The sequence below is a fragment of the Oryzias latipes genome, chromosome 18, assembly GCF_002234675.1.
Source record: "Oryzias latipes chromosome 18, ASM223467v1".
NCBI classification, from domain to species: domain Eukaryota; kingdom Metazoa; phylum Chordata; class Actinopteri; order Beloniformes; family Adrianichthyidae; genus Oryzias; species Oryzias latipes.
Window position 1 is genome coordinate 7,057,358 of NC_019876.2, and position 25,099 is coordinate 7,082,456.

Genomic DNA, 25,099 nt, shown 5'->3' on the forward strand with positions numbered 1-25,099 from the left:
GCTCTGCCTCGGGTGTGTTATCCTAGGCACTTTAACATTGGGAGTTGGGTCATCTAGACCCACTAGTGCTCTGAACCTTTTTTCTTCAATTATTTGTGATCTTCACTGGTGTCCATGGATTACATGAAACCTTTCCACCTTTATCCACCTTTGTCATGGTAGGGAGAACACGTCAATGTAAGGGTGGGGTCATCTAAGATAGCACAAGGGTTAAAGCATTAGCCACAACGGTCGTTAAGGGTGGATACGAGCCGTCGCTAAGGGAGAAATGAACAAACCTGTGGTCCACACGAAATTTTAAGATTGCAGATGAATCGGTAAGCCGAAATGTTCATGTTTTTTTTTTGTGTGTGCTTAGGTGTGCTTTATAGTGAACACTAACACAATCTGCAAGGTGAGGTGTCGTACAGAATTTTCACTTTTTCGGTTTCCCCAAATGCTATGTGCAGCAAAAGAGACCCGTTAGTCAGGCGTCCAGTCGACCACTTTCAATGAAAAGTAAAGGCACATTTTGTGCATTCACGTGGAAAACCCACGCTCATGCGTAGCTATGGCAACACGGCACAGTTGAACATCCATCAATCACGAGCTCCGATTTGGTAATGACAATGGCATTCTCTTTATGTCACGGACGTTTGAAAATCGATCATGGAGGAGAAATGAATAATAGTGGTTTGTGTCCAGCCAGAATTCTATGACATCAAGTCTTTCATTTATCGGAATAGAGCTGGGAAGGAAAAAAACCTGAACCACTGCGACATTTTGCACCAAGACTCCTTCAAGTGTAGGTGGTGGACATGAGCTTGTAAACAGTAGAAGAACAATTCAGCCTAGAAACACAGCCATGAAGAAAGAACGGCACCAAAACACCCTCCAACAGCAACTTCTTCCAACAATCCAACAACAGTTTGGTGACCAACAATGCATTTTCCAGCAGGATGGAGCACCGTGCCATAAGGCAAAAGTGATAACTAAGTGGCTCGGGGACCAAAATGTTGAAATTTTAGGGTCCATGGCCTGGAAACTCCCCAGATCTTAATCTAATTGAGAACTTGTAGTTAATCCTCAATAATTCCGATAAACTCCAATAAGAGATTATGAAAGAACGGGTTGCTATCAGTCCGGATTTGTCCCAGAAGTTGATTGACAACATGTCCAGTTGAATTGCAGAGTGCTGAAAAAGAAGCGCCAACACTGCAAATACGGAATCTTTGCATAACCCTTGTGCTATCCTAGGCACTTTACCGTTGGGCGTTGGGTCATTTTGTAACGGGGGAGAAGGGAAGTACCCAGGCGCAGAGAGGAGAGGAGGCAGGAGGATGCAGGGAATGAGGGTTTAATAACAAAAACCAAAACCACTGCTTCAGCAGGCTAGAATACTCGCTATACAAATGCGTAAAACCGAGGAACAGCACAGTTACAAACTATGGACCAGCCCAGGAGGAAGGGAATGACAAGACTTAAATACATACAGACAAAGGAGACACAGGTGAACACAATCAGGCAGGATGGGGAACCAAAGTAATACTCACAACAAAAACGACACAGGAAACCCTACAAAATAAAACAGGAAGTGAACTGAAAACATCACAGAACAAAAAGGAAACAAACCACAAGGGCAAAGAAACAGAAACCGTAAACTAAAACCCCCTCAAGGAACCGCATCGAGGTTCCTCCTAGAGTCCAGGAGGAGGGGGCCCGAAAGGCCAATCCAAGGGCCAACAGCAGTCCAGTGAGACGGCTCCGGAGGACGACCGGGAGGCCGCTTTGTCCGGCGAGGCGGGTCCGGAGGACGGCCAGGAGGCAGCGCCGTCCAGCATTGACAGTCTAACCACGCGTTAAAGCGTCAAAAAAAAAACGCCTCGGGTTCGTTTTTTTTTTTTTTTTGACGTGTCGCGCCGAAATCTATTCGACCAATGAGAATGGCGCTTTTGCAAACGTGTCTGGAGCTTCTGAAGTTACAGTAAAACACAACTTGGGGGCGCTCAAACACAAAACTGTCTTGCTGAGCTTGTACCTTCTTACGAAGGCCCAAAGCGCTTTACAGTCACAGTCCCATTCACCCATGCACACACACATTCACGCACACATTCAGAGGCAAGATGGGGTTCAGTGTCTTGCCCAAGGACACTTCGACCCATGGGTCTGCAAGGCGGATAAGAAATCAAAAATACAACATTCAGAAAACAGTACAGTTTCTTCACCTGAAATTGAGCCACAGCGCCCTCTGGTGGTTAACTGGTGTAAATGTCTAGTCAAAAAAAATGCACGTTTTGCTTTTTACTAAATAGGAAAAGCGCCTTTGTCAGCACAGAGCTTTAATATAAATAAATTTTATTTTGCTTTAATAAAATATTTATGTATTTATTAGAAAATACAACCTGTTACGGTTGGGTTGTTCTTAAGCAATAAAATTCCTGAATAAAACTTTATATATATAAATATATCTATATACATCTTTATCTAGATGTATATATATATATATATATATCGATATATAAATTCTACAATTAAGATTATGTCAATAATATTACATCTAAGACTTTATTCCTTGTGCTATCCTATGACCCCATCCTTACATTGACGTGTTCTCCCTACCATGACAAAGGTGGATAAAGGTGGAAAGATTTCATGTAATTCATGGACACCAGTGAAGATCACAAATCATTGAAGAAAAAAAGTTTAGAGCACTGTCTAGTGGGTCTAGATGACCCAACTCCCAATGTTAAAGTGCCTAGGATAGCACAAGGGATGAATGTGTATGTTTTTATACATATGTCAAAAATGACACTTGTGCAAAGTTCATCACAGTCTAAAACGTCATCTGGACAAACAGGAAGTCCTCTCTAAAGGTCGGGTCGCTCCTCCACCTTGCTGCTGGCTGACTGTTGCTGGACGTTTGGCCAGCTAATCGCTGCTTTAAGCCGCTCTGCAGAGGTCAGAAGGTGGAGGCAGAGCGGTGGGGACAGGAAGCTTCTCCCAGCAGAAGCAGCAGAGCGCCGACAAATTTGATCAAGGTAAGCAAACCGCTTCGACTACTGACAACGGCAAGGAAATCTGAGAATGTGAAGGAGAAACTGAGCCAGTGTGTGTTCATCCACAGAATGTCCAAAGCCGCGGCGAGAACTTCATCCACAGCCTCTGTGGAGTCAACAAACAGGTAAAACCAGACGTCACAGATTAAACTCCTTTCTTTTTGAGTTGTGGTAAAGTTCTCAGGAAAACTCCCCTTTCCTCCATGACCTTATATCCTTGTGGGATCTGCCTCTTCTGAGGTCCGTCCTGCAAAAGTCATCTTCCAAGGAAATGCAGTTTACAAAAGTTTGAACCAATTAAACTCATTTTTTTACTCTCAACTGCGACTGTTTGGTCTTTCCTCACAGGTTGTGTGTTAAACTGTTGTTAACTCATCAGAATTACATATTATGTCTGTAGGTTTTTACATGATAAATTGATTTAACAGAAACAGGATTTTTATCAATGTTTAGTTGTGCTTTAACCACCATTTCCATTCATTCAAATGGTCGTAGAGAAACATTTGTCCTGAAGTGTCATTTTTGTTTAAAGAGTTCATTCTTTTTCCCCAAATCAAAGCTGTAAAAAAACACTAATTTTTCCTTTTAAACTCGGAGTTATACCTTTTCTGAATTTGCGCTAAAAGAAACTTCATTTCGGGGCTTGTTCTCATGTGTTTTAGCAATGCCACAGACTCCCCGTCTGGTTCGGTGTCTGAGAGTCCAAAAAAATCCTCCAAGAAGATCAAGAAAAGCGCCGACAGCATGAACAAAGTCTACAACTCCGTGCTCAAAAGTTTGTTTGGGGCGGTAAGTATTCGTTTTTCTTGTTTTGCGTGCTTGATCTGGATCCTGCCACGTCACATGTCTATTGTCAGGAGTGGACTGCTTCATATGATGCAAGTAGGCGTGTCTCCGAGCTCGCTCTGGATCCTCCTGAAGCGTCCCGCTGTAAGCCGGTGTCCCTGCAGGCTTAGAGCCTCAAAGGTCAAAGGCTTAACATCACAACTTGTTAAGGTTTTCCAAAGGAAAACAACGACTTTTATCTTCTCAGGACGTTGCAGGAAGCGGATGTGAACGTTCTGAAACTTAACGTATGTTGGATTTGTGTCTTCAGGAGCGAGAACTGGCCCAGGCTGAAATCGATGGTACGTTTTTCACATCAATAGTGGTTTAAACTGCATCCCTAAAACCTGGAATCTGGGGCTTGTGCTATCTTGTCGGGTCAAAATGACCCCACCCTTACATTGACGTGTTATCCCTACCACGACAAAGGTGGAGAGGATTTCATGTAATCCATGGAAACCAGTGAAGATCACAAATCATTGAAGAGAAAAGGTTCTTGTGGGGTCCAGATGACCCACCTCCCAATGTTGACTTCTCTTGGATAGCAAAAGGGTTAAAAGGGAAACATTAGGGGTCAAAGTGTTTGAGTTCTTGAAACCAATTCTAAAAACGTCTAGATTAGGAGAAACAGGGACATGCAGAACTTTAATTTAGACTCTTTTCCTGCATTCTAAGAACTTCAGGAGGCCTTCAAGGAGTTTGACTACGACCAGGACGGATACCTGAACTACAAGGATGTGGCTGAATGCATGAGGACTATGGGATACATGCCCACTGAAATGGAGCTGCTGGAAATTGTTCAACAGATCAAGATGAGAAGTGAGATTTTTATGTTTTAATCTTAAAAAAAAAAAAACTTTTCCCTTAACCCTTTTCCCCCTAGAATGATTGATTGTCACCAGGTTTTAGAAACATTGTCAAAAAATAATGACATTGAAAAAAATCCACTCATGAGTTTGTCCTAAAGTTGTTTTTTTTCATAGAGAGAAAACACCAAAATATGGATTATAATGCAGCCAATTAGAATTTGTGGGCGGGGTCTAATCAAATCAGATAAGATTAGAGTTTGCTTCCCAGGAGGATTTTAAAAGCGTTCTTTTAATTCTGATTATACTGTTTTTAGCCAAAAATATGTTTTAGGGCATAGTTTCTGCAGAGCAGCAAGAGTTCATTAGAAATTCACCTCTGAGTTGTGGGTGGGACAGTTGCTGCATAACAAATTTGATCTTTTCAAGCGTAATTTTTTTAATCTGCTCCTGATTCACAAGGATTTGAATAAAGAAATATATTCAGAAATGCATCTTTGAGCCTAATTTTCTTTCTATATGTCCTCAATCATCAGATTTAGCTGAAAAATCCATCAAAACTATAGAAAACATGTTTTAATTTCGCTTCTTTTTCCAAACCTTTTCTCCACAGTGGGAGGATTAATGGACTTTGATGATTTTATTGAACTGATGGCTCCCAGGATGATGGGAGAGACCACAGACATGCTGGGACTAAAGGAGGTCCAGTCGGCCTTCTCACAGGTACTTCCCGCCTAAATGATGACATCACAGTAAAGACGACTAAGGAGTCACAGTCCGGGCTTTTGTGTTTCTGCCAGCTCAAATTAAACACACTAGAACCTCGTTTTGTATCGTAAAGAACTTCTTCCACTTTCGGCTTCTCCCATCAGGGGTCGCCACAGCGAACAAGTCGCATGGTAAATTTGGCAATGTTTTACGCCGGATGCCCTTCCTGACGCAACCTTCTCTAACCGGGCTTGGAACCGGCAGAGGTAGAGAAGGGAACAGGGAGCAGCCTGGAGTCGAACCCGGATTTCACGGACGGAAGGCGCCGCAAACCAGCACGAGCTAAACTGGATCGTAAAGAACACATTTGAAAATGAAAATGGTCGGTTTCTAAGCCTCCTTTAGCAACAAGTAGTCTATTTAAGTGTACTACAAGTGTACTTCATCTATGCTAAAAGTGAGGCAGTATAGTTGAAGTTTACTTTTTACATACTATCTATATAATGTAAACTTGAAATGTTCCAATTTAGTCTCAAGAAGTATTTAGGTAATTTCTTTCCTACACTATGTGTACATGGTTTATAGTATACTTGTTTAGTATACTTATGCAAGACTTATGCTCAGGTATATTTAATGTACTACTTTTTTGCTAAGGGCTACTCCGCCCAGTTGATCAGCATTCAGAAAACCGGCTATTTGCAGGACAAAATAGGAGTGTTGTTGAGTTCACCTGTCAATCATGGAACACATTTGTTTAAACACAATTTTGAGCTCTAAAAACTAAAAAAATCAAGTGATTTTACTAGAAAAAAATATACTATAGGTATAAATAAATATACAATGAAGCCACAAACAAAGAGTGTATGTTTGCTTGTCATTAGGAAACAGAATGTCACGACTTCTTTGAGTGAATCTTGTGAAACCTGAAAATTCACTTGCAAGTAAATGCTGGTATGGTTCACTACAGTGTGAGAACAAGTGGACTAGTCAGCCCATTAAAGAGCAATAAAGTCAATCAACAGGAGTAAATTATGTAAACTTCCTACTTTTTATCCATCTATTTATTTTTCAAACCCTTTTTAAGCCTTTAGCTTGTGTTATACCATGGTCCAGGTGAATACTCGATTCTGATTGGCTGCTGGGTGTGCATTAAAAAGAAGTTTTTAAAAAGAAGTTCCGGTCACATATCTGTATCACTGCGCTGGCTTCTTTAAAACAACCTTTAGCTTCATCATCTGGACCAAAAACAAGCGGTTAGAGGTGACCTTTCTCTCTGAACTGATGCTTTATGTAATCCATCAGGACGATCAGCATATAATTATCGCTTCATATCGCTGAATCTTGACTGCAGCGGTGGTGCGGCGCCTTGTCACGTTTCCATGACATGTCACGTGAGCGGGACAAGGCGCTGCACTTCGCGGTCGCACTTCCACGGCGTGCGTTAAAAAGTGATAATGCACACTTGGCCGGCCATTAACCCTTACTTAACATTATTTTGGGTACTGCAACCGTTTGACCGTTTTTTTTCAATTAACGCAAAAAATCCAACGTATTCTAAAATGACGAAAAGCAGTTTTTGTGCTGATACGCAACACTTTCTGTTAAGATACGGATGCCAAGCTGATATGAAAAACCCCTTTCTCCAGAATCAGCTGATCCACATCGACAGCTTTACCCTTGTGCTTATACGATGACCCCACCCTTACATTGACGTGTTCTCCCTACCATGACAAAGGTGGATAAAGGTGGAAAGATTTCATGTAATCCATGGACACCAGTGAAGATCACAAATCATTGAAGAAAAAAGGTTCAGTGTACTGTCTAGTGGGTCTAGATGACCCAACTCCCAATGTTAAAGTGCCTAGGATAGACAAGGGTTACACAGAGATTTACGGTGGGTCGTCTGCGACGTCTGCGGTGTTAAGGGGGTCAATCTCTTCTGGGGTTGTTGGAGCCTATCCCATCTACTGTTGGGTGAAGGTGGAGAACACACTAGACAGGTTAACTCTGTCTTATGTTTTATAAATTTAAAAAAAATCAAGAAAAGGTTAAAAAATCAGAGGAAACCTAAATAAGGAGACGAATAGAAAATGTCTCATGGGTAATCATTGATTGTGTCAAAGCTCTTCCTTGTATCAAGCTCAGTTCCTCTGTCTGTTGGTCGTAGTTCGACCAGGACGGGGACGGAAAGATCAACCAAGACGAAATGAAGGAAGCTCTGAAGACTCTGCTGGGGGAGAAGCTGAAGAAGGGAGAACAGGAGGAGATCCTGAAGGAGCTGGACGTCAACGCCGACGGAAACATCGACTTTGAAGGCGAGACTTCAGAAGCTCAGGAAACGTCATTCATTCCTCAGTGAAACTCAACGGTTTTTTTCTGTTTTTACAGAGTTTGTAATGATGCTGTCGATTCAGTGATCGCTGCAAACCACTAGAACACGGATGGATGACTACAGACTGGACACAGGATGAAACCTGACTATGTTTCTTACTGTCCAAAAATGTGTAAAAACACAACAGCTGTTTTTAAAAAGTCTACAACTCTTGGTCAGGCTGCAGCAGTGAGGAGCTTTTAAAATGTTTTTTCTTTTTATCTCAAAGCAGATTGGTGTGACATATGCAAAGAAATGAGTGTCTTATCTTTAGAAGTCTAAAAGATCAGAGTTTGGAGAGTTGACGGAAACCTACGGTGGCCCTGAAGTGCAAATCACAATAACAAATCACTTAAACTCTTGAGACTCACTGTAGTTCATTCTGATGACCTGTGACGAAGAAAAAAAAAGCATATCAAACTATAGCTCGGGTCTCAATAGGTTAAGCAAAAGTAAAAAAAAAAAGATCACAACAATTTAAAAAGGCAAAACAAGTAATATGAAAGAAATAAAATCATTTTAGAGATAAAAAAGATTCCACAAACCGAAACATTAAAAGAATATATCAATTAAAACTAATTTGGATTGAATTTCCCAAATTCAAAATGAAATTTAAAAAAAAAAAAAAAAAAAAGCTAAACAGAGTTTTGAAGAAGAGATAAAGCAGAAGGATGTTTCTCCCTAAACCGAGCTTTCCCAGTGGGTGTGGCCAGAGAAATTAAGTCAAATCTTCAGTCGGAATGAGTGAGGAAAGTGAGGCTCGGCACCAAAACAGAAAATCGTTCCATAAGTAAATATTATTTTCCACTGATCACTGGTAACCCTTGTGCTATCCTAGGCACTTTAACATTGGGAGTTGGGTCATCTAGACCCACTAGACAGTGCTCTGAACCTTTTTTCTTCAATGATATGTGATCTTCACTGGTGTCCATGATTACATGAAATCTTTCCACCTTTATCCACCTTTGTCATGGTAGGGAGAACACGTCAATGTAAGGATGGGGTCATCTAAGATAGCACAAGGGTTAAACTAAAGGAAAATGAGGAAGACTTTTCCAACAGATCATGGAGCTTTTTGTGGAGAAGGATCGGCGCATGGACTCAAAAGGTAAGGCCAAACATGGTTTTCAAATTTTGTTTTTTACATGGGAGTAAGTGGACAAAATGTAAGTAAATTTTAGGCCTACAAGAATTATTCTTATGATCATTTTCACAGACATGTGATAATGGATTAAAGCACCAGCATTTGAAAATGGAAAAATACTAGAAATAGTTACAGAGGGTCAGAATGAAGTGTGCGCTGAACACATCTGTATACTTTAATTTGTTTACAGTCTATATGAATAATTTACACACTAGAAGAGTGTTCTATCCATGTCTATAAAAGAAATATTCTCTGTGGGACAAATATGGTCTTGTATCTTCTAAGCTGAATGCTGAAATATTCACTTCTTTCATTGTAAATCTGACTCGGTGCCTCACCAGCCATCAACCTCACCGCACGTCACTGGTCGGAAGATCCCACTTCACAGCGAAAACCTTCCTGTTGAAAAGGTGGACAGACATCATCTAATCAGTGATGTCCAAAAGTACTTACCTTTTACAGTTTCTTTTTTTTTTTATTCTTTCATTTTGATTTGGGAAAATACGATATCCAAAACATTTCCTGTAAGTTTTGGTTATCATTTTGGAATTGTGTTTTGATTTCTACATTTTTTGTTTGGTTTAATACTTGTTTTGGGTCACTTTAATATATTTTCGCCTTGAGTGATTTGTCCTTCAGGGCCACCATAGAAACCTGAACTTTCAAAACATTTTCATAGAACTTTCCTATTTTTACCTCAGTACAAATCCCGCTTTAGATTTTTCCATCGCTTCACTTCAGAAAATATAATTTAACACCTGAAAAGCAGATAGAAGATAAAACTATTGCTGTGGACTGCATTATATTTAACATCCAAGTAGTTTAAATTAATTAAATATTCTAACTTATAGTCTGTGATATGAACAAAAAAGCAGAAATTATGTGGGTTTTGTTTTGTGTAGATGTATGCCTTTTTACTGTTGTATCATTTAAATAACTACATATATTTTTATTGAAATAAAGAAAAGAAAAATCCTTGATGTTGTTGTGTAACAGAACGACACAGACGTCCTCCCTCCAAACAGACTTTATTCCAGAAACGTCACCCACAAGTTTTTCTTGAACATTAAAAAACAACAGAAATCTTTTGGCATCCAGAAAAAAACAAAACCAAATAAATGCCGGTAACTATGCAGCATCCAGCGTCGTCGGGTTTAGATGCCTCAGCTTAATAAATATCAAAGGAAATTCAGCAACATTTGCAGCGTAGAAAATCTTCTTTCCTCACATTTGGGCCGGTGAAATCAGGCTTTTTTTAGAGGTTTCCATGGAAACACGGAGCGGCAATCATCTGCTGCAGTTTCTCTGAGGAGGAAGACTCAAGCCGGTCTTTCAGACTGAGGAAGGATCCGGGTTTTCCCGTTTGCAGCTTCGTAGTGGGGGGAAAAAAAAAACTAAAAAGCGACGGTCACTGCACGTCTGCTGAACCCAAACCAAACCAGAAGGAACGGAAGTTCTAGATGCTGAGCTGCACCTTCATCTCCTCTCAGGGGAATGTTTGCTAGAACGCTTTTGTAAACTTTGTGACACTAAAGGAAGCCATTTTCTTTTTCATTTGGAAGAAGAAAAGCGTTTTCCGTCTGAAGATGCTCACATTAGCAGGGCGAAGGCTCTTCGTGCTTTCATGTTGGTAGGAAACGTTTCACCACAACACAACGTTGTCTAACGGTCACAGCAGGAACTCCATCTGATCAACTTTCTTCAGTAACAAACTGCAGCTGCTGGTTTCTACGCTTCAAACTTCCACTTCTCCACCTAACGTTTCTTCACTCCTTCCACTAATGATTAGATTCAAATAGATATCTCTATTTATTTTTTCTTTTAAATCAAAAGCTGTTCGTCAGCAGGAAACCTGCTGGGTCACCCTTAGTGGTCTAGAGCTCGTTGCTCCGTTCGTCGGCAAATTCCGCCATGAGGTCGTGCATCCACACGTCGCGCTCTTCCTGCGACGTGTCCACCAGGAAGACCGTCAGCTTCCTGTCCCAGGGGTTTTTGGAATCCTGCAGCGACTCCAGCTGGGCCACCAGCGGCTTCTTCTCCACGTGGTTCCTGAAGACGATGGAGGCCTCCTCGGACCACTGCCTGGGCTTCACCCCTGTGGGAGAGCAGTCAGGAGCACAGTCACTTCAGCTGCTTCAATACTGTGAGGTGAGTGGAAAAGGACACTTTCACGCTGGCAAAACCAGAAAACTCTCCTCTGTTGCAAGAGTTGCCCAGTAGGAGTCAGAATGACCCCAAACAAGATCTAACAAAACCTGAAGAAAACCTGCTCGTTCTGCATATCCTCCAATGAACAAGTTATTAATACACCTGCACCTCTTTTTACAAGTTTACAGATCAAACGAGTGATGCTTCATGAAGCAATGAAGCCTTTATTCCAACAGATATACTGCAGCGAAAAGCTTCATTTGCTCTAGTGGACACAAAATTATTAGTTGGTGTGAATTTGAAGTGTGTGGCATTTTGCAAAAAGCCTGTGATAAGGGTGAATTGTAGGGTTGATGGTACACTAACTATAGAGGCAGCATGGAAAAGAATCATTTAAATATTATTACATGCAGTGAGGTGAGAGAGGCTGGGCTATGGACAATTAGCATGCTTTTGTACCATTGCCCTGTGATTATTGGTTAGGGGACACGTCATTGGTTTTTAATTAAAAACAACAGTTTATCTTAAATCTCCAAACTGTCTCTACCTCTATCTAAAAATAAATCTACCTCTATCCAAACCGTCACTAAATTGTCTCCAAAGCGTCACTAAAATTGCTGCTGGCCCAGATGATGGTGCAGTTCTATACGACCATTATTGAGTCCATCCTCACCTCCTCCATCACCGTGTGGTACGCTGGAGCCACAACCAGGGACATAAACTGACTGCAGCGTATTGTGCACTCAGCTGAGAAGCTGATTGGCTGCAGCCTTTCATCTGTCCAGGACCTATACGTCTCCAGAACCCGGGGACGTGCAGGTCAGATAGCAGCCGACCTTTCTCACCCTGGACATGGTCTACTAGAGCCACTCCCTTCGGGCAGGAGGTTAAGGTCCATCAGGACCAGAACCTTGACACATAAGAACGCCTTTTAACTCCTCCCCCCTTAAACTTCACTTACATGTCCAGTCAGTCACCAGTCCACTACCTGCAACTTGATCATCCTTAGTTTGCACTGTTTAGACTACTTATTCTATTTATTGTTCTGACCAATGCGTCATTTTTTAATTTTGCTTACTGTCGTTCATTTTTTCTATTCTTAAGTGTTTTATGTCGCACATTAGCTCCAATTCTGTGAAACTGCTCCTTGAATCCTAAAATGTATCCAAAAAATGTCTCCAAACGGTTGCAAAAGTGTCTCCAAAATTTTCATTAAAATGTCTCCAAATTTTCTCCAAACTGTCACTAAATTGTCTTTAAAGTGTCACTAAAATGTCTCCAAACTGTTGCAAAAGTGTCTCCCAGATTTTCACTAAAATGTCACCAAACTGTCACAACAATCGCGTCAGATTTAGGTTTGACCTCTGTGTCCGTCTGTGGGGATGAGGTCAGACTCACCGGCCAGCTGGGCAGTGATGGCCTGGAAGGGAAACTGCTTGAACTCTTTGATCAGAGGTCGGAGGTTGCTGCAGCTGACCAGCTCATGCTTGCCGTAGTCCAGTTCATACACGGACACCATGCCGTTGGTGAGAACTCCTTTCACCAGAACGCGATACCAACTGAGAAGCAAAAGCAGACGTGAGACATCAGATCAAGAACCTCCCTCTAGAGGCTTTCTTAAACTCACTTGTTCTCCACTTTAGCCACATAAATCTGATTCTTTTCGATGCGGAGTGGTTTCTCCTCGGTTTTATTGTAGTACAGGATCATCTCTCCCATCAGCACCACCAGCTTATACATATCCCTCCACGGCTGCAGCACAAAGTGGCCTGGATGACACGCCACTGACACGTACACGTCCAGGTTACTTCCTGGAAGAAAAAGGTTTCTTCTGTTCTGGCACAGTTCTTCCAGTAAGAAAACAGGTAATGGTTCTCTAGAAGACTACCAGCAGGGGGCAGCTCCAGCAGTGGGGGCAGCTGGGCCAGTGAAGAAGGAGGTGATTTGTCTGGTGACCCCGATCCCCCTCTGGGCGCCGACGGAGCCCTCTTGGGATGAAGACCAGCCGCCACAGAGGTTGGGTTGCCGTTGGCAGAATCTTTGTTGCTGGAGGTCTCAGAAGATGAGATGTTTGTAGGAATCTTCTTCGGGCTGTGAAATGAGACAACATGCCTAAAATAAGATGACCCGGCAGAGAGGAGGCGTCAGAAAGAGCCGTCAGACCTGTGGCTGGTCAGGAAGACGTCTGGCTTCTGCTTGAACAGGTCGGACCGGACCATCTGATGGTTGAGGCTTCGCGTCGGCTCATGGCAGTTCTTGTCGGAGAACAAGTAAACCAAGGTGCAGCACTTGGTCTCATCTGTTTTGGCAACCTTGAGTAACCCAGAAATGAGATAAACAAAGACACATTAGAATTTCTTTAAAGAAAAAGCCTCTGACTGATAAAAAAAGTTATACTTTTATTAATCATTTAGAAGCTGCTGCCACTGCAGTGCTGCATGAGGAGAAAAAAGAGCATTTTACTAAATACGCAAATTGGCAGATGACGTCACAGAGAAGCGGGTGGACTTGTTTCTACATGACTCAGGAAGTTCCAATAAGCATGAGATAAAGAAAAAAAAACATCTCTAAGGTTGTGCCTGAATTCCCTCCATTTTTTCGGGGTGTCTGAATCTACAACTCAAACATCCAGTGCCCTGGAAGTATCCTGGAACTGTGCAAAAAAACTACTTTACATTTAACTTGACAAGCAAATACAGACCATAATGCATTGTGTTTGAACGATTTGCCATTAGGAAAAATAATACGATTAAATCATTTTTTTATAAATCATCCAAGTTTCCATCATCTGGACTCAGTGGACTCATTAAACGTCTTTGTAAAATGTTTGTATATATTAGGTTTTTATCCACTAAATCAACATATACATTAAATTTAGGCTTTGTAGCTACAGTAGTTTTAGAAATATTAGGCTGTAGGCCAGGGGTGTCAAACTGATTTTCACTGAGGGCCACATCAGTCGGCTGTCCTCAAAGGGCCAGATATAACTTATACATGTAACTAAATGGAATATAAAATAAATGTAACTACTCCTTAACGTTAAATAACTCATTATTTATTCATTATAACTTTTTAAAGTGACAATTACAGTTGCATAGAAAATATATGTTTGCTTGTTACTTTAGCATAAATCCTTTTACATTTGATTGTCAGGTTAGGTTATATGGACAGTGTTTAAGTCCTAATGTATAGTTGCCCAATCCCAGATTTCAAGTCCCATTCCCCCTAGATATGAATAAATACACACCAATTTTTATTTTAAGAAATTAAAAACCTTAATGCTCTCGCGGGCCACATAAGATGACATGGCGGGCCACATTTGGCCCGCGGGCCTTGAGTTTGATACATAGGGTTTAAGCAATGGCGACTTTTGCAGGGCCACCTAGTGGCCAGTTAAGACCAAACTTGTTGAGCCTATTGATCGCTCATTAAGGAAGTATTGTGTAAACTTTTGTAAGGTTAGGTTGATCTGTTGATGAGTTGTAGCATCAACAACCACATCCTCGCCAAACTGAGTGTGACCAACGAAGTTGTGAAAGTCTATATACAGTAAATCCCCAAACTTGTCTTGTAAATATTGGTTAAAGCCTGCCAAATAGGAACTAAAACTGTTTGTTTTTTTAAAATCCAAAATGGCAAATAATCTAGTATGCTGGAAGTGGGCGGTCAAATCAATGAATCTTAGGGAAACACAATGTTTTTATGACTCAACAATGTTCTTTATATGAACAGAAGGTGATAATATTGAGGCAGATTTGATAGATCTTGGGTAGAAAATAAAGTACATAACGTTAGCTTCAGTATTTTTTTGTGAGATAACCATCTTTAAAGATTGGTCTCGTGGGATAAAGAGAAGAAACAACAGAGATTTTAGATATGTGTTTTTCAAAGATTTATGCTGTTTTTTCTGTTTTATCATTAATGGTGTTTTGTGTCCAGTTCTGTTCATCTCTCACCAGTTTGCAGTTTAAATGACTTGTTTAAGTCAAAGGTTTTGGTTTTTATAGGCCTTAAGGTTTTTTTTAAAAATGTTTCTGCCACAGACCTTACACCTCCTTTAGTGACAATCCTACCCTAAATAGCATTTCATGGTTGGAAAGTCCTGAAGATGAAGACGTTTACCTTCATGCTGCAGTCTGACACATTCAGCACTTTCTTTCGGAGCCACTGGACGGCCTCTGGAGTCCAGGACCCGACGCTGACGGCCAGGTCTGCGAGGCAGCACTTCACAGCCTGAACACAAGAGGGCGCCTTTCATCGCATGAGTGATGGTGACAAACTAGCACCAATCGGGAGGACTGGTTCTATTTAAAGGGACAGACCAAAATTGTCTCTCTCCTTTCATTAGACGGGGTTTACTTTCACACTGCACTGTTGAGAGTAAATCTACAAATCTACAGACGTGCAATAACAATGGCTGCTCATTTGTGGGCAGTACTCAGCAAAACAAGCACACAGGTAAAGAAAAAAAACAAAAATGGAAAGAAAAATGGCAAGTTATGCTTGATTTACATTGAAATATTAATCGTATTTCTTACTTAACCCTTTAACACCAGAGATGTTGCCAGCGATTGCTCAGGGGGCCAAATCCACAACACGCTGAAGGTCGCGGGATAAACTGACTCAATACCGACTGGGAAGTGAAAAATACTAAGCAACGTTCCAATTTTCTCAGAGGAGAGTGGCTCTTCTTCAGACCAGCACTGCTCCACACTCACAGCATTTACATCATTTACTCTCTTTGGTTTGGTTCCGATCTTCGGTTAGCTAGAGTGCATGTGAGTTCAGGCTGCAGTGAATCACACCAGAGTTCACTTGCTAGTAAAGTCAAAAGTGAGGACAGGAGTTTAGTTAGAAACCAGAGCGTCTTCTTAGTGGCCAGCACCAAGAAAACCCCTGAACTAAACACGCAACTTTGAACCCAAGTTGTCTTCTAATGCCTTTGCGTTGCACGGTGGTGCAGCGGTTGGCCCTCTCGTCTTACAGAGAGAAGACCGTGGTTCAAATCCAAGCTAAGTTCTTTCTGTGTAGTTTGAATGTTCACACAAAAACATGCATTATAGGTTAACTGGTGTCTCTAAATTGCCCCCCAAGGCTGACCTGTGGTGGGACGGCCACAAAGTCACGGAGGAACATCGGCGGGATCTCTCTCAGCTCAAAAACCTCCACAGACGCCTGAACGCCAACATCCACGAACAGGATGTCCAACACTCTGCTGCCATGAAGGTTGGTGATCTGGAGAAAGAAAAGCGATCATCGTTTTTGAGCATTTTTTTGGTGTCAGGTTAGCATCTCTTTGCCTCTCACCTCCACGCGAGACCATTTCCCTTTGTAGCGAGCCAAGCATAACTTCCCACAAAAGGGTCTGGACACCAGGAACTCTGAGGTCACCTGGAGAAAACATGGCTTTAGTAGCAGCTTACTTACTGAGCATGTGCAGCAGCTGGAGCTTCATGAGTACAAATGAAGTCCCAGCCATTCCAGCTGTTTGCATCAACAGTTGCTGGAATTTTTCCATCTTCTGTCCATCAAAAGCCCAAACAAGTTTCAAGCAAGTGCAATAGGAACGTTCAATTCCTAATTTCTGACACCATATCAGAGTGGAGCAGGTGGTTAGTCTCCAGAATCTGGATTTTATTGGTATAATCCAGGTTGATGCTGTGAAATGTTTGCAGGTGTAGCTTTGCGTTTACTTAAAGACGACTCTGAAAGTGGAGGTGTTACTACATCCGGTCCACCGCACTGCTAACAGATTAGGATCTCCTGCAGTGTCTTAACGGCAGATTATGGAGCTAATCTTAATCTGTGCACAACAGCACAAAGGTTTCAACAGCAGTGGTGTCTGCCAGCTCCAACTAACTAAACGTTCAGTTTCAAACTCACACTGAGATTTTGTAGAAGAAACCCAAACATTTCTTCCAATGTTTTGTTCCTTTTAGGATTGAAAAAAGTATTTTTGTTAACTAATGTTTGTTAAAACTCTTCCTGTTTTAATCAAGAAACCTTCTGTCTTTGGATTTAGAAAATTACATGAAATAAAATAACCTTAGGAGAGATTTTCAAGAGATTGAACCCCAGAAAAAATAGCAGCAGCAGGTAGTCATCTTGCTGAGTCATCAAAAATGACGCAAAAAATAATTATTTAATGTTTTATCGTCACTTTTTAAAGCCATTATTAACATAACATACGTTTTTTTTCTATAATTAGAAATAAACCTAATTATAAAACGTAATGCTTTTTACATTTGGATGTTTTCTTGCTTTCTTTGTACTTACAAAACTGTTAAAATATTTGACATTTTACAACCTTAACCTAAAACTTTTTAGTACTTTAAAAGGTAAACGTACAATACTTAAAGAAAACCTTTGATTTTCTTTGTGTTTGTTCCTCTGACTTGGCGACACAGACTCTTTTCATGTCTGTTCTTTAAAAATAATGTTTTTAAGTCAGTCTTTTATTTGTTGTAACCCTAAAGGTCCACGTTTTGTTGAAACCATTGAATGTTTTAATTGGAACGTTTAATGGTCAAAGTTATTGGTGGATATTCCTCCTATCACAGCCATCTAGGAAACTCCTCGTGGACTTTTGTTTCCTTTTGAAAGCAGGTTTTGTATCACTCATGACGTTTGGCTTCTATACAACTTTTACTCGGCTGGTTAAGTCCTCAAACACCGGCTGCAGCAAAGCAAACCGCAGGTTACCATGACAACACGTCATAGCATGTATCAACTAGTCTTAAAAGAAAAACAAAACAAAACAAGCGTAAAGTATTTGAATATCTTTGTTTTAATATTAGTTACGAATCTTCCGACACACGAGCTGCATATTTGAATAAACCCCCTTTTGCAATTTAGACTAAACTTTATTTATATTTATTATATTTGCTTTTTGTTGGACCGGACAGAAAAGAAGAGGAGGGAGGAGGAGAGAGGGATGTTGGGGGGGGGGTAAAATCATAAGGCGTCATAAAGCAACAAGTTTATAATCATTACTGTCTGGTGTAAATGTATAATATAGGGCTGCATGATATGAGGAAAACTTGCGATATGCGATGTTAGACATTAATATTGCGATAACGATGTGATTTGCGGTATATAAACAAATAGCAAAATAACCAAAAACATCATTACCATTTCATTGCAACAGTTAAAAGTTATACTCCAAATGACCCTCGTCGACATAGGTGACAAACATCTAACATTAAAAGGCCTCCCTCCGATTAGTCACCAACTTGAAGGCGTCTATCCGATTGGTCAAATGCATTAAGGGATTTATTTGATTCGTTAAATGCTTCAAGCTGCCATAAGATTGTTTTAACACATTTAAGGTTTACGGTTTATTGCGCTTTTCGCCGTCTTTTGCGATATGCATATTGCAGAGCCTGATATTGCGATAACGATAAATTTGCGGTATATTGCGCAGGCCTAGTATAATACATTTAAAAGGGGCGGGGCCTGTCCACACACTCCACTCTCTCATTTTCCCGCACCGATTAGCATGAGCTAATTAGCTGGATGATTAGCTTTTTCAGACTGCATTTTTTCATCTGCTCCTGATTCACAATGATTTGAATGAAGAAATACTCAGAAGTGCAATTTTACACCGTTTTCATCTGCGTCTTCCATCATCAGAAAAATGCCACAAGAAAAGGTTAACAACAGCAAAAACCACCATTTTCATGGGAGTGGTTGTTTGATCAAAAAGAATGCTGTAAATTCACCTGTGAGTGGAAGTGAGTCTCAATGCTCTCCAGGAGCTGCTTCATCTTGTGGAGGCCTCTGGAGGGCAGCTGACAGTAGAAGGTCCCGTCTGAGCAGATGCTGCTGACCGTCACGTTCATGTAAGCGCCGTTCACCTGCAGAGGACTCGCCAACGCCTTGTCGTGCAGGGCTCTCCTGCAGGCGGCGTTGATGTTCACGTCGTCGTCCTGAGACGTGTCGTACAGGACAACCAGGGGGGTCTGTGCCCTCACTAAGATCTCAGCCAGGAGGATCCGTCCGCTGGCCATGGTCTCAAACTTCTTCAGGACCGCGGCCTCTTGACAGAAAGGCTCCAAACCTGAGGAGACGACGGACAGACGACAGTCGGTTGGCAGTCGTCTTTTGATCACTTCTGACCTGCAATAATAACTCACCGGCCAGTTTGCACTTGGTGGCCTGGAAAGGCAGTTTGAAAAACCTCTCATCCAGGTCAAACACTTTGGTTCTGCTGACCGTCTCGAAAAAGCCGTGGTCCACATAAAAAACCTGCAGGGATCACAGTGATTGCATTTTCCTTGTCGCTCCTCCTAGCCGACTCCATTTTTTCTAAAGGTCTTACCTTGATTTTGTCCTCCAGGACCTCGCAGATCTGCCCTCTCAGAATCTCCTCCTCTTCTTCGGCTCGGACCGCCACGAGTTGGCCTGACGTCGGCGCTGACAAAGGAGTTCTGTTGCTTCCTTTCACACCGTAGAACTCTTTCATTCTGTCCTCCATGGCCTCCTGCGCCTGGGAGTAACCCTCACCAACGTACCTGCGGGGGAGGATGAGGAAACGTCAGCGTCTGAGCGTCAAGTCGGAGTGACTCCGCGGTTCTGCTCACCGGAGTACCACTCCGTTGGTGTTGGTGGCTTCGATCACCAGCACAGAGGGGTATTCCTCCTTTGGGATCTGCAGAGGAGGCACTGCCTGGTTGCTGAGCCTCCTCCCGGCATCCCTCCTCATTCTCAGCTCCTCCTCGCTGATGGAGCTGCCTCTCCTGTTGCAGTTCTCGTCCTCCGCTCCCCCCACGCTGCTCCGCCTGTACAGGATGGCCCTCTTGGGGTTGTCGGCCATCGGGTAGTCGACTGTGCAGATGTCGTCGAGCAGGTGGAGGTTTTCCAGGACGAAGGCGGGCAGTTTTGTCTGATGTGGGAGTAAGACAGAACAAAAAGAACCTTTGTGGCGTGAACTTGGCGAGAGAATCCGTCAGAGTCTTACTGACTTTGTAGGCGTCCTGGAAGAGCTTGGGCAGAGCATGAGCCCACAGACCGCTGGAGTATTTCACCAGCAGCTCCTCCAGTTTCTGTCTCAGGTCTTGGCTGAGCGCCGGAGGAGAGGAGGAGGATGAGGAGCAGGGGGATGAGGGCGGAGACTGGGGAGACCCTGAGCCAGAGCGAGACAGAGGGGTGCTGGGAGGTCTGGGTTGTGCAAGAGGCTGCGGCGGTTGATCCGGAGGCGTGTGTGAGGAGGTCGTCGGGGGGGCCGGGCTGCAGGTGGAGTTGGAGAGGGGTGGAGGGGAGCAGGGGGCGCTCTGGTCCTTTCCAGGATAGAGGAGCAGCTCGTTGGGGTTGCTGCTGCAGGTTTTCTCCACCTTCAAGAAAATAAAATAAAAACTTTATTGAAAAAAAATTTATGAACAGAAACATTATGTTAATTTTCAGATCCAGCACGAAATTACTACGTTTTTAAAGACCCACTTCCCCCAACAAATGTGTTTTTGGGTTTTTTAACATGTTTTGTTTGTGGTAAAAGAGATATTTTAAGAAAATGAAGCCTAAAAATGCATTTCTATCAAAAAGAATCTTGCAGTTTGAATTGCAGTCTGCATTTCAAAAAATGCAGTTTGAAAAAGACCGTATTTGTGACGTAGATGATACGCTGGCCACAAGCTCCCTGCTCTGCTCCATTCCGATGCATCCACCTGCAGAATAGATCCATGTATGTTTTTGTTTTGGAATCTGGATCAAACCTGTATGGGTGGATAGCTTCAATAGATTTGTTTCACCGGTAATTTCATTTTAGGGTTGTGATTGCCTGTAAAATAGTTGGAGAGTTTGTGCACAGAGTTGTTATGGTGATGGGAAGGGAAGGGGGCTCTCCGTCAAAAGTCCTGCCCACAACTTGGTGGCAAATTTTTAATAACCACTGCTGCTCTGCGGAAACTACATCCTAGAAAACAAAACTGTTTTATTTAAAAATTTTGGCTGTAAATGGCATTTAAAAAAATGCAAAAAAATAATTAAAATATTACAAATTAATTTTTTTTTTTATTATGTAGTCACCGTAAAGACAAACAGCTGTGTAAATTTAATTCAAAATCTTTATCTGATTCTGGATTTTTTGATCAATGTCAGCTTTATGGATTTATTTAGAAGACCTAAACAAACAGGAAGCAGTGTTTCTGTTCTCACTGTGACTCTGGCCCTGCTGGACCTGAAGGTGCAGTGTGAGGAGGACGTACGGTGCAGATGTGGGTCCAGCTCTCCAGGTCTCCGATGGCCTCGCTGGGCAGATCCTGTTTGTACAGCTCTCTGTAGATCTGCGGCAGCTTGGACACCCAGAACCCGTTGCTGTACTTGCCCAGGATCTCCCGGATGCGGCTCTGAACCTGCTGACGGTTGTACGACTTTCCCCTCCCTGATCCGAAGCTGTCGTTCAGATTCATGGGGGCTGGAAGGCAAATAAAAAAACAAACTTTAAAAAAGAATAGTCCTCTCCTTTTGACTTACAAATTTGGAGTTACATTTCATTTGACAGATTTTTTGTTCAAAGTAGAGACAAAGGTATTATTAAAATCTGAATGAATTGGACTAAATCAGTCATAATAATGAAACCTATGTTTGATCATTTTTGATACAACCTGAGATAGTCAGACTGGCTGTTTTGTGTCTGTACCAAATGCCAGTTTTAGCCTTTGATTTGGGCAGACCTTCAATAATATGACAGAGGCCTGCAGCTCTTTTATATGATTCCTTAGATCTTTGAAATGAATCTGTACTGTGTGCTTGTGACAACTTTAAAACTATCTCTTAGAAAAGTTTTGGTCCAAGACTTTTGTTTGATTGGAGATAACGTGAAAATGGGTTTATTAAAAACTTCCAATCATTTTTCTGCATAAGATCAATTTAGTTCAGCTTCATGCTAAGAAGAAGTTCAATAATTCTTATTTTTTTTATAAAGTACAAATATTGATAACTGATTTTATTGGTCTTTCCTCATTTAATTATTAAATGATGTACAAATAATCATTAAGTGTTCCCTAGTTTATCTCTAGAATTGCACTGTAAAAATAACCAACGACGGCTGTGATCAGCAAAGTAAGATGATGGATGTTTTTCGACTGTAAAACTCCTCACTGCAAACTTTCTACACTTTTCTCTGACAGACATGAACATTTTCATACTTTTCTCTCTTGTTTAGACTCTCAAAGGTCACAGAAAAATAAGTCCAGTATTATATAGAATGAAAACAAAGATCTGCTTGAAGATTGGTGTAAATTTAGCAAACTGAACGCATTCTGTAATGGAGACACAACGAGGAGCAGATTGAATGACAACGGATTACAACCAATCAAGATGCAGAACTAGAGCTGTGACGGTGTGGGATTTTTGATCACCGCGGCGATGAAGCAGCAGGAGTCGCGGTGTCGGGACTCTTGCGACCCCCCCCCCAAAAAACAAAATCCTCCAGCGGGAGGCCGTGTCACGCACTCAAGAACGCATGCAGCTTGTAATGGAGATGAATGCATGGAAATTCCCCCAGAAGCCCTTGAAGTTTGAACAGAGGACTCGCAGAAAACGTTAACTATTAGCAAAGATGATTGTGTTTATTATAGTTCAAATCACGCACCATATGCAGAACTTTCAACAACAACAAAAAGAGGAATGTGCGATGATGAGATGATCACCGCGGTGATCACCGGTTGTGGTTATCGTCACACCCCTATGCAGAACACAATTTGCTGTTTGTTTGTGCAAGATTTCACAGGAAAAAAATGTGTAAAACAGCGAGACCACAACAGCTGACCAGCGATAGATACAGTGAGGGAACACTATACTCCGTTTCATCTATTGCTGAAATGCTTTGATTTAAATGGACTGGAAATTTACCGCATTGGCTTACTTTCTTTTCATTTGTTTAAAGTCAATGCCAATCAGCACATTTGATTTGTATAGAAAAAGTTGTGTCAAAAGGTCTTGTGTGTTTTCTATTAGGAGCTTCTTGTAAAAACAGGTTTCCTCTTCACTCTGTTGTTTGTGTACAAAAGTCTTCTTTTAACAAGAGAAGATTAAAAGAGTCCTCTATCACCTTTAAGTTTATTCTAATTAGTCTTCAAGTCAAGGACTTCACTCACATATTGACATCTTTGTAAGGTTATATGATCCGGTTTAAAGGCTCTTTTCAAAGATTTATTCATTGTTTGAAAAGCACTAAACCTAAATCGAAATCTGGTTTATACAAAGTGGTTTTTCCTTTATTAGAAATCCAAACTTGCAGAAATGTATTTTGGTTCCAAACTTAGGAGGAACACTGAACCACTTACGACTGGTCTGCTGGACGTTTCTGGACAGGTGGGCGTTCACCTCCTTCTGATACCGCGATGGAAGAGCCATCCTCTTGTCGGGCCTGGACATAAAAGTAATGGGAGTGGGTTAAAAAAAGAAAAAAAGAACAGATACTGAATCCCTGTTAACTTAAAACATTCTATGTCGATTTCTTTAAGTAACTCCCAGTATGATTTCCAGGAAAAAATAAATTTCATTTACAGAAAGAGTTCATCATTTAAAAATTAAAAGTCCACATTTGCACAGTTTAAGTCTGTCAGGAACCCAAAATGCAGGAGACCAAGCATTACAACATTTGGGAGGAGGGGACCTGTGAGACAGTCGGAACAAAGACAAACCAATGAGTTGCCAGGTCTTTAAAGCCAGAAAGGGGTGAACTCCCTCCTAAGAAAGAGAACATGAAGAGGAGCAGAGCAATCCTAGCAACCCTCCATGAAGATGGAAAACCTAAATTGGGGGTAACCATCCTCAGAGACATGAAACATGAAGAGGAGCAGTCTTCGTGACCCTACTCAGCAAGATAGAACATGAAGAGGAGCGGTCCTGTTGATCCTCCTTAGAGACAGGAAACATGAAGAGGAGCGGTCCTGTTGATCCTCCTTAGGGACACAAAACATGAAGAGGAGCGGTCCTGTTGATCCTCCTTAGTGACAGGAAACATGAAGAGGAGTGGTCCTGTTGATCCTCAGGGACAGGAAACATGAAGAGGAGCGGTCCTGTTGATCCTCCTTAGAGACAGGAAACATGAAGAGGAGCGGTCCTGTTGATCCTCCTTAGAGACAGGAAACAGTAAGAGGAGCGGTCCTGTTGATCCTCCTTAGAGACAGGAAACATGAAGAGGAGCGGTCCTGTTGATCCTCCTTAGAGACAGGAAACAGTAAGAGGAGCGGTCCTGTTGATCCTCCTTAGAGACAGGAAACATGAAGAGGAGCGGTCCTGTTGATCCTCCTTAGTGACAGGAAACAGTAAGAGGAGTGGTCCTGTTGATCCTCCTTAGTGACAGGAAAAATGAAGAGGAGCGGTCCACGCCACCATCCCCAGCGGCATGGAACATGAAGTGGAGCGGTTCCTCCTCAGTGACAAGGAATATTAAGACTGGTGTGATGTGACACAGTATGGACTTGAGTGGTGTGAGGCCTGCCGCTGCAGCAGAAAAGTCTTCTGCTTAGCTTATACAGCTGTGAAACTTAAAAGCTTGTGGGCTGGTAACATGCACTCCTTTTGTTTTCGCATGCTGTCGCTGAGCAGCATACGTTTTCATAGCAGCTGAGATTTAATCTAAAGAAGCTTCCGGCCTTAAATTCCTTACAGTCTTCTCCGCACCAGAAATTTTAGGTGCGGAGACTCTACACACAACTTTTGCGCTTAAAAGTTGTGTGTAGAGTCTTGAAGTTAAGTCGCAGCAACTGGACTCTTAATTCTTTTTCCTTGAAACATTTTGTTGCTCATCCAAGCGTCTTCAACAGTCTGAGTGATGCAAGATTCAGCCACATTTCTGAAACAGAATGGCTCACTAGGGGAACAAGGAAGAGAAGAGGGAATATAAGCCTGTAAACGAGAACCGGACGAAGTGATCCTTCCTAACTCGTGTTCCAAAGGGGAAGTACCTGCTGGCTCCAAGAAACCAAAATCCCATAGACTTCCATTGAGATAAAAACAGCTCTTATTTAACTTTTAATCTGACCAATCACATGCCTTGGCATGCAAAAGCATGTGGTGCTCGCTGGCCCCCACATCCAACGTTTGATTGACAGAT

General features: G+C 41.9%; 2 protein-coding genes across 5 annotated transcripts in view; one reads left to right on the forward strand and one right to left on the reverse strand.

The window, feature by feature from the left end:
• Positions 1–2,747: 2,747 nt before the first annotated feature.
• Positions 2,748–8,393, forward strand: LOC101162482 (calcium-binding protein 2-like). The gene is made up of 8 exons (XM_004079655.4): positions 2,748–3,017; positions 3,104–3,160; positions 3,698–3,824; positions 4,132–4,162; positions 4,536–4,679; positions 5,280–5,389; positions 7,542–7,689; positions 7,763–8,393. Exons 2-8 carry the CDS (start codon positions 3,105–3,107, stop codon positions 7,789–7,791), a joined length of 645 nt encoding a protein of 214 aa, XP_004079703.1. The 5' UTR covers positions 2,748–3,017; position 3,104; the 3' UTR covers positions 7,792–8,393.
• A 1,507-nt stretch (positions 8,394–9,900) lies between these two features.
• tdrd7 (tudor domain containing 7) overlaps positions 9,901–25,099 on the reverse strand; it is a 30,161-nt gene continuing 14,962 nt past the window's right edge. For all 4 annotated transcript variants that reach the window (XM_020711535.2, XM_011487317.3, XM_004079730.4 and 1 more), the window contains 15 exons: positions 23,322–23,404; positions 21,240–21,448; positions 20,001–20,369; positions 19,620–19,921; positions 19,358–19,550; positions 19,173–19,284; positions 18,759–19,096; positions 16,345–16,428; positions 16,138–16,272; positions 15,160–15,270; positions 13,201–13,349; positions 12,926–13,128; positions 12,665–12,848; positions 12,436–12,596; positions 9,901–10,984 (listed from right to left, as the gene is read on the reverse strand). In XM_020711535.2, the coding sequence (XP_020567194.1) occupies positions 10,764–10,984; positions 12,436–12,596; positions 12,665–12,848; positions 12,926–13,128; positions 13,201–13,349; positions 15,160–15,270; positions 16,138–16,272; positions 16,345–16,428; positions 18,759–19,096; positions 19,173–19,284; positions 19,358–19,550; positions 19,620–19,921; positions 20,001–20,369; positions 21,240–21,448; positions 23,322–23,404 (2,854 nt within the window). In that variant the 3' untranslated portion in view covers positions 9,901–10,763. The remainder of the gene's footprint in view (positions 10,985–12,435; positions 12,597–12,664; positions 12,849–12,925; positions 13,129–13,200; positions 13,350–15,159; positions 15,271–16,137; positions 16,273–16,344; positions 16,429–18,758; positions 19,097–19,172; positions 19,285–19,357; positions 19,551–19,619; positions 19,922–20,000; positions 20,370–21,239; positions 21,449–23,321; positions 23,405–25,099) is intronic.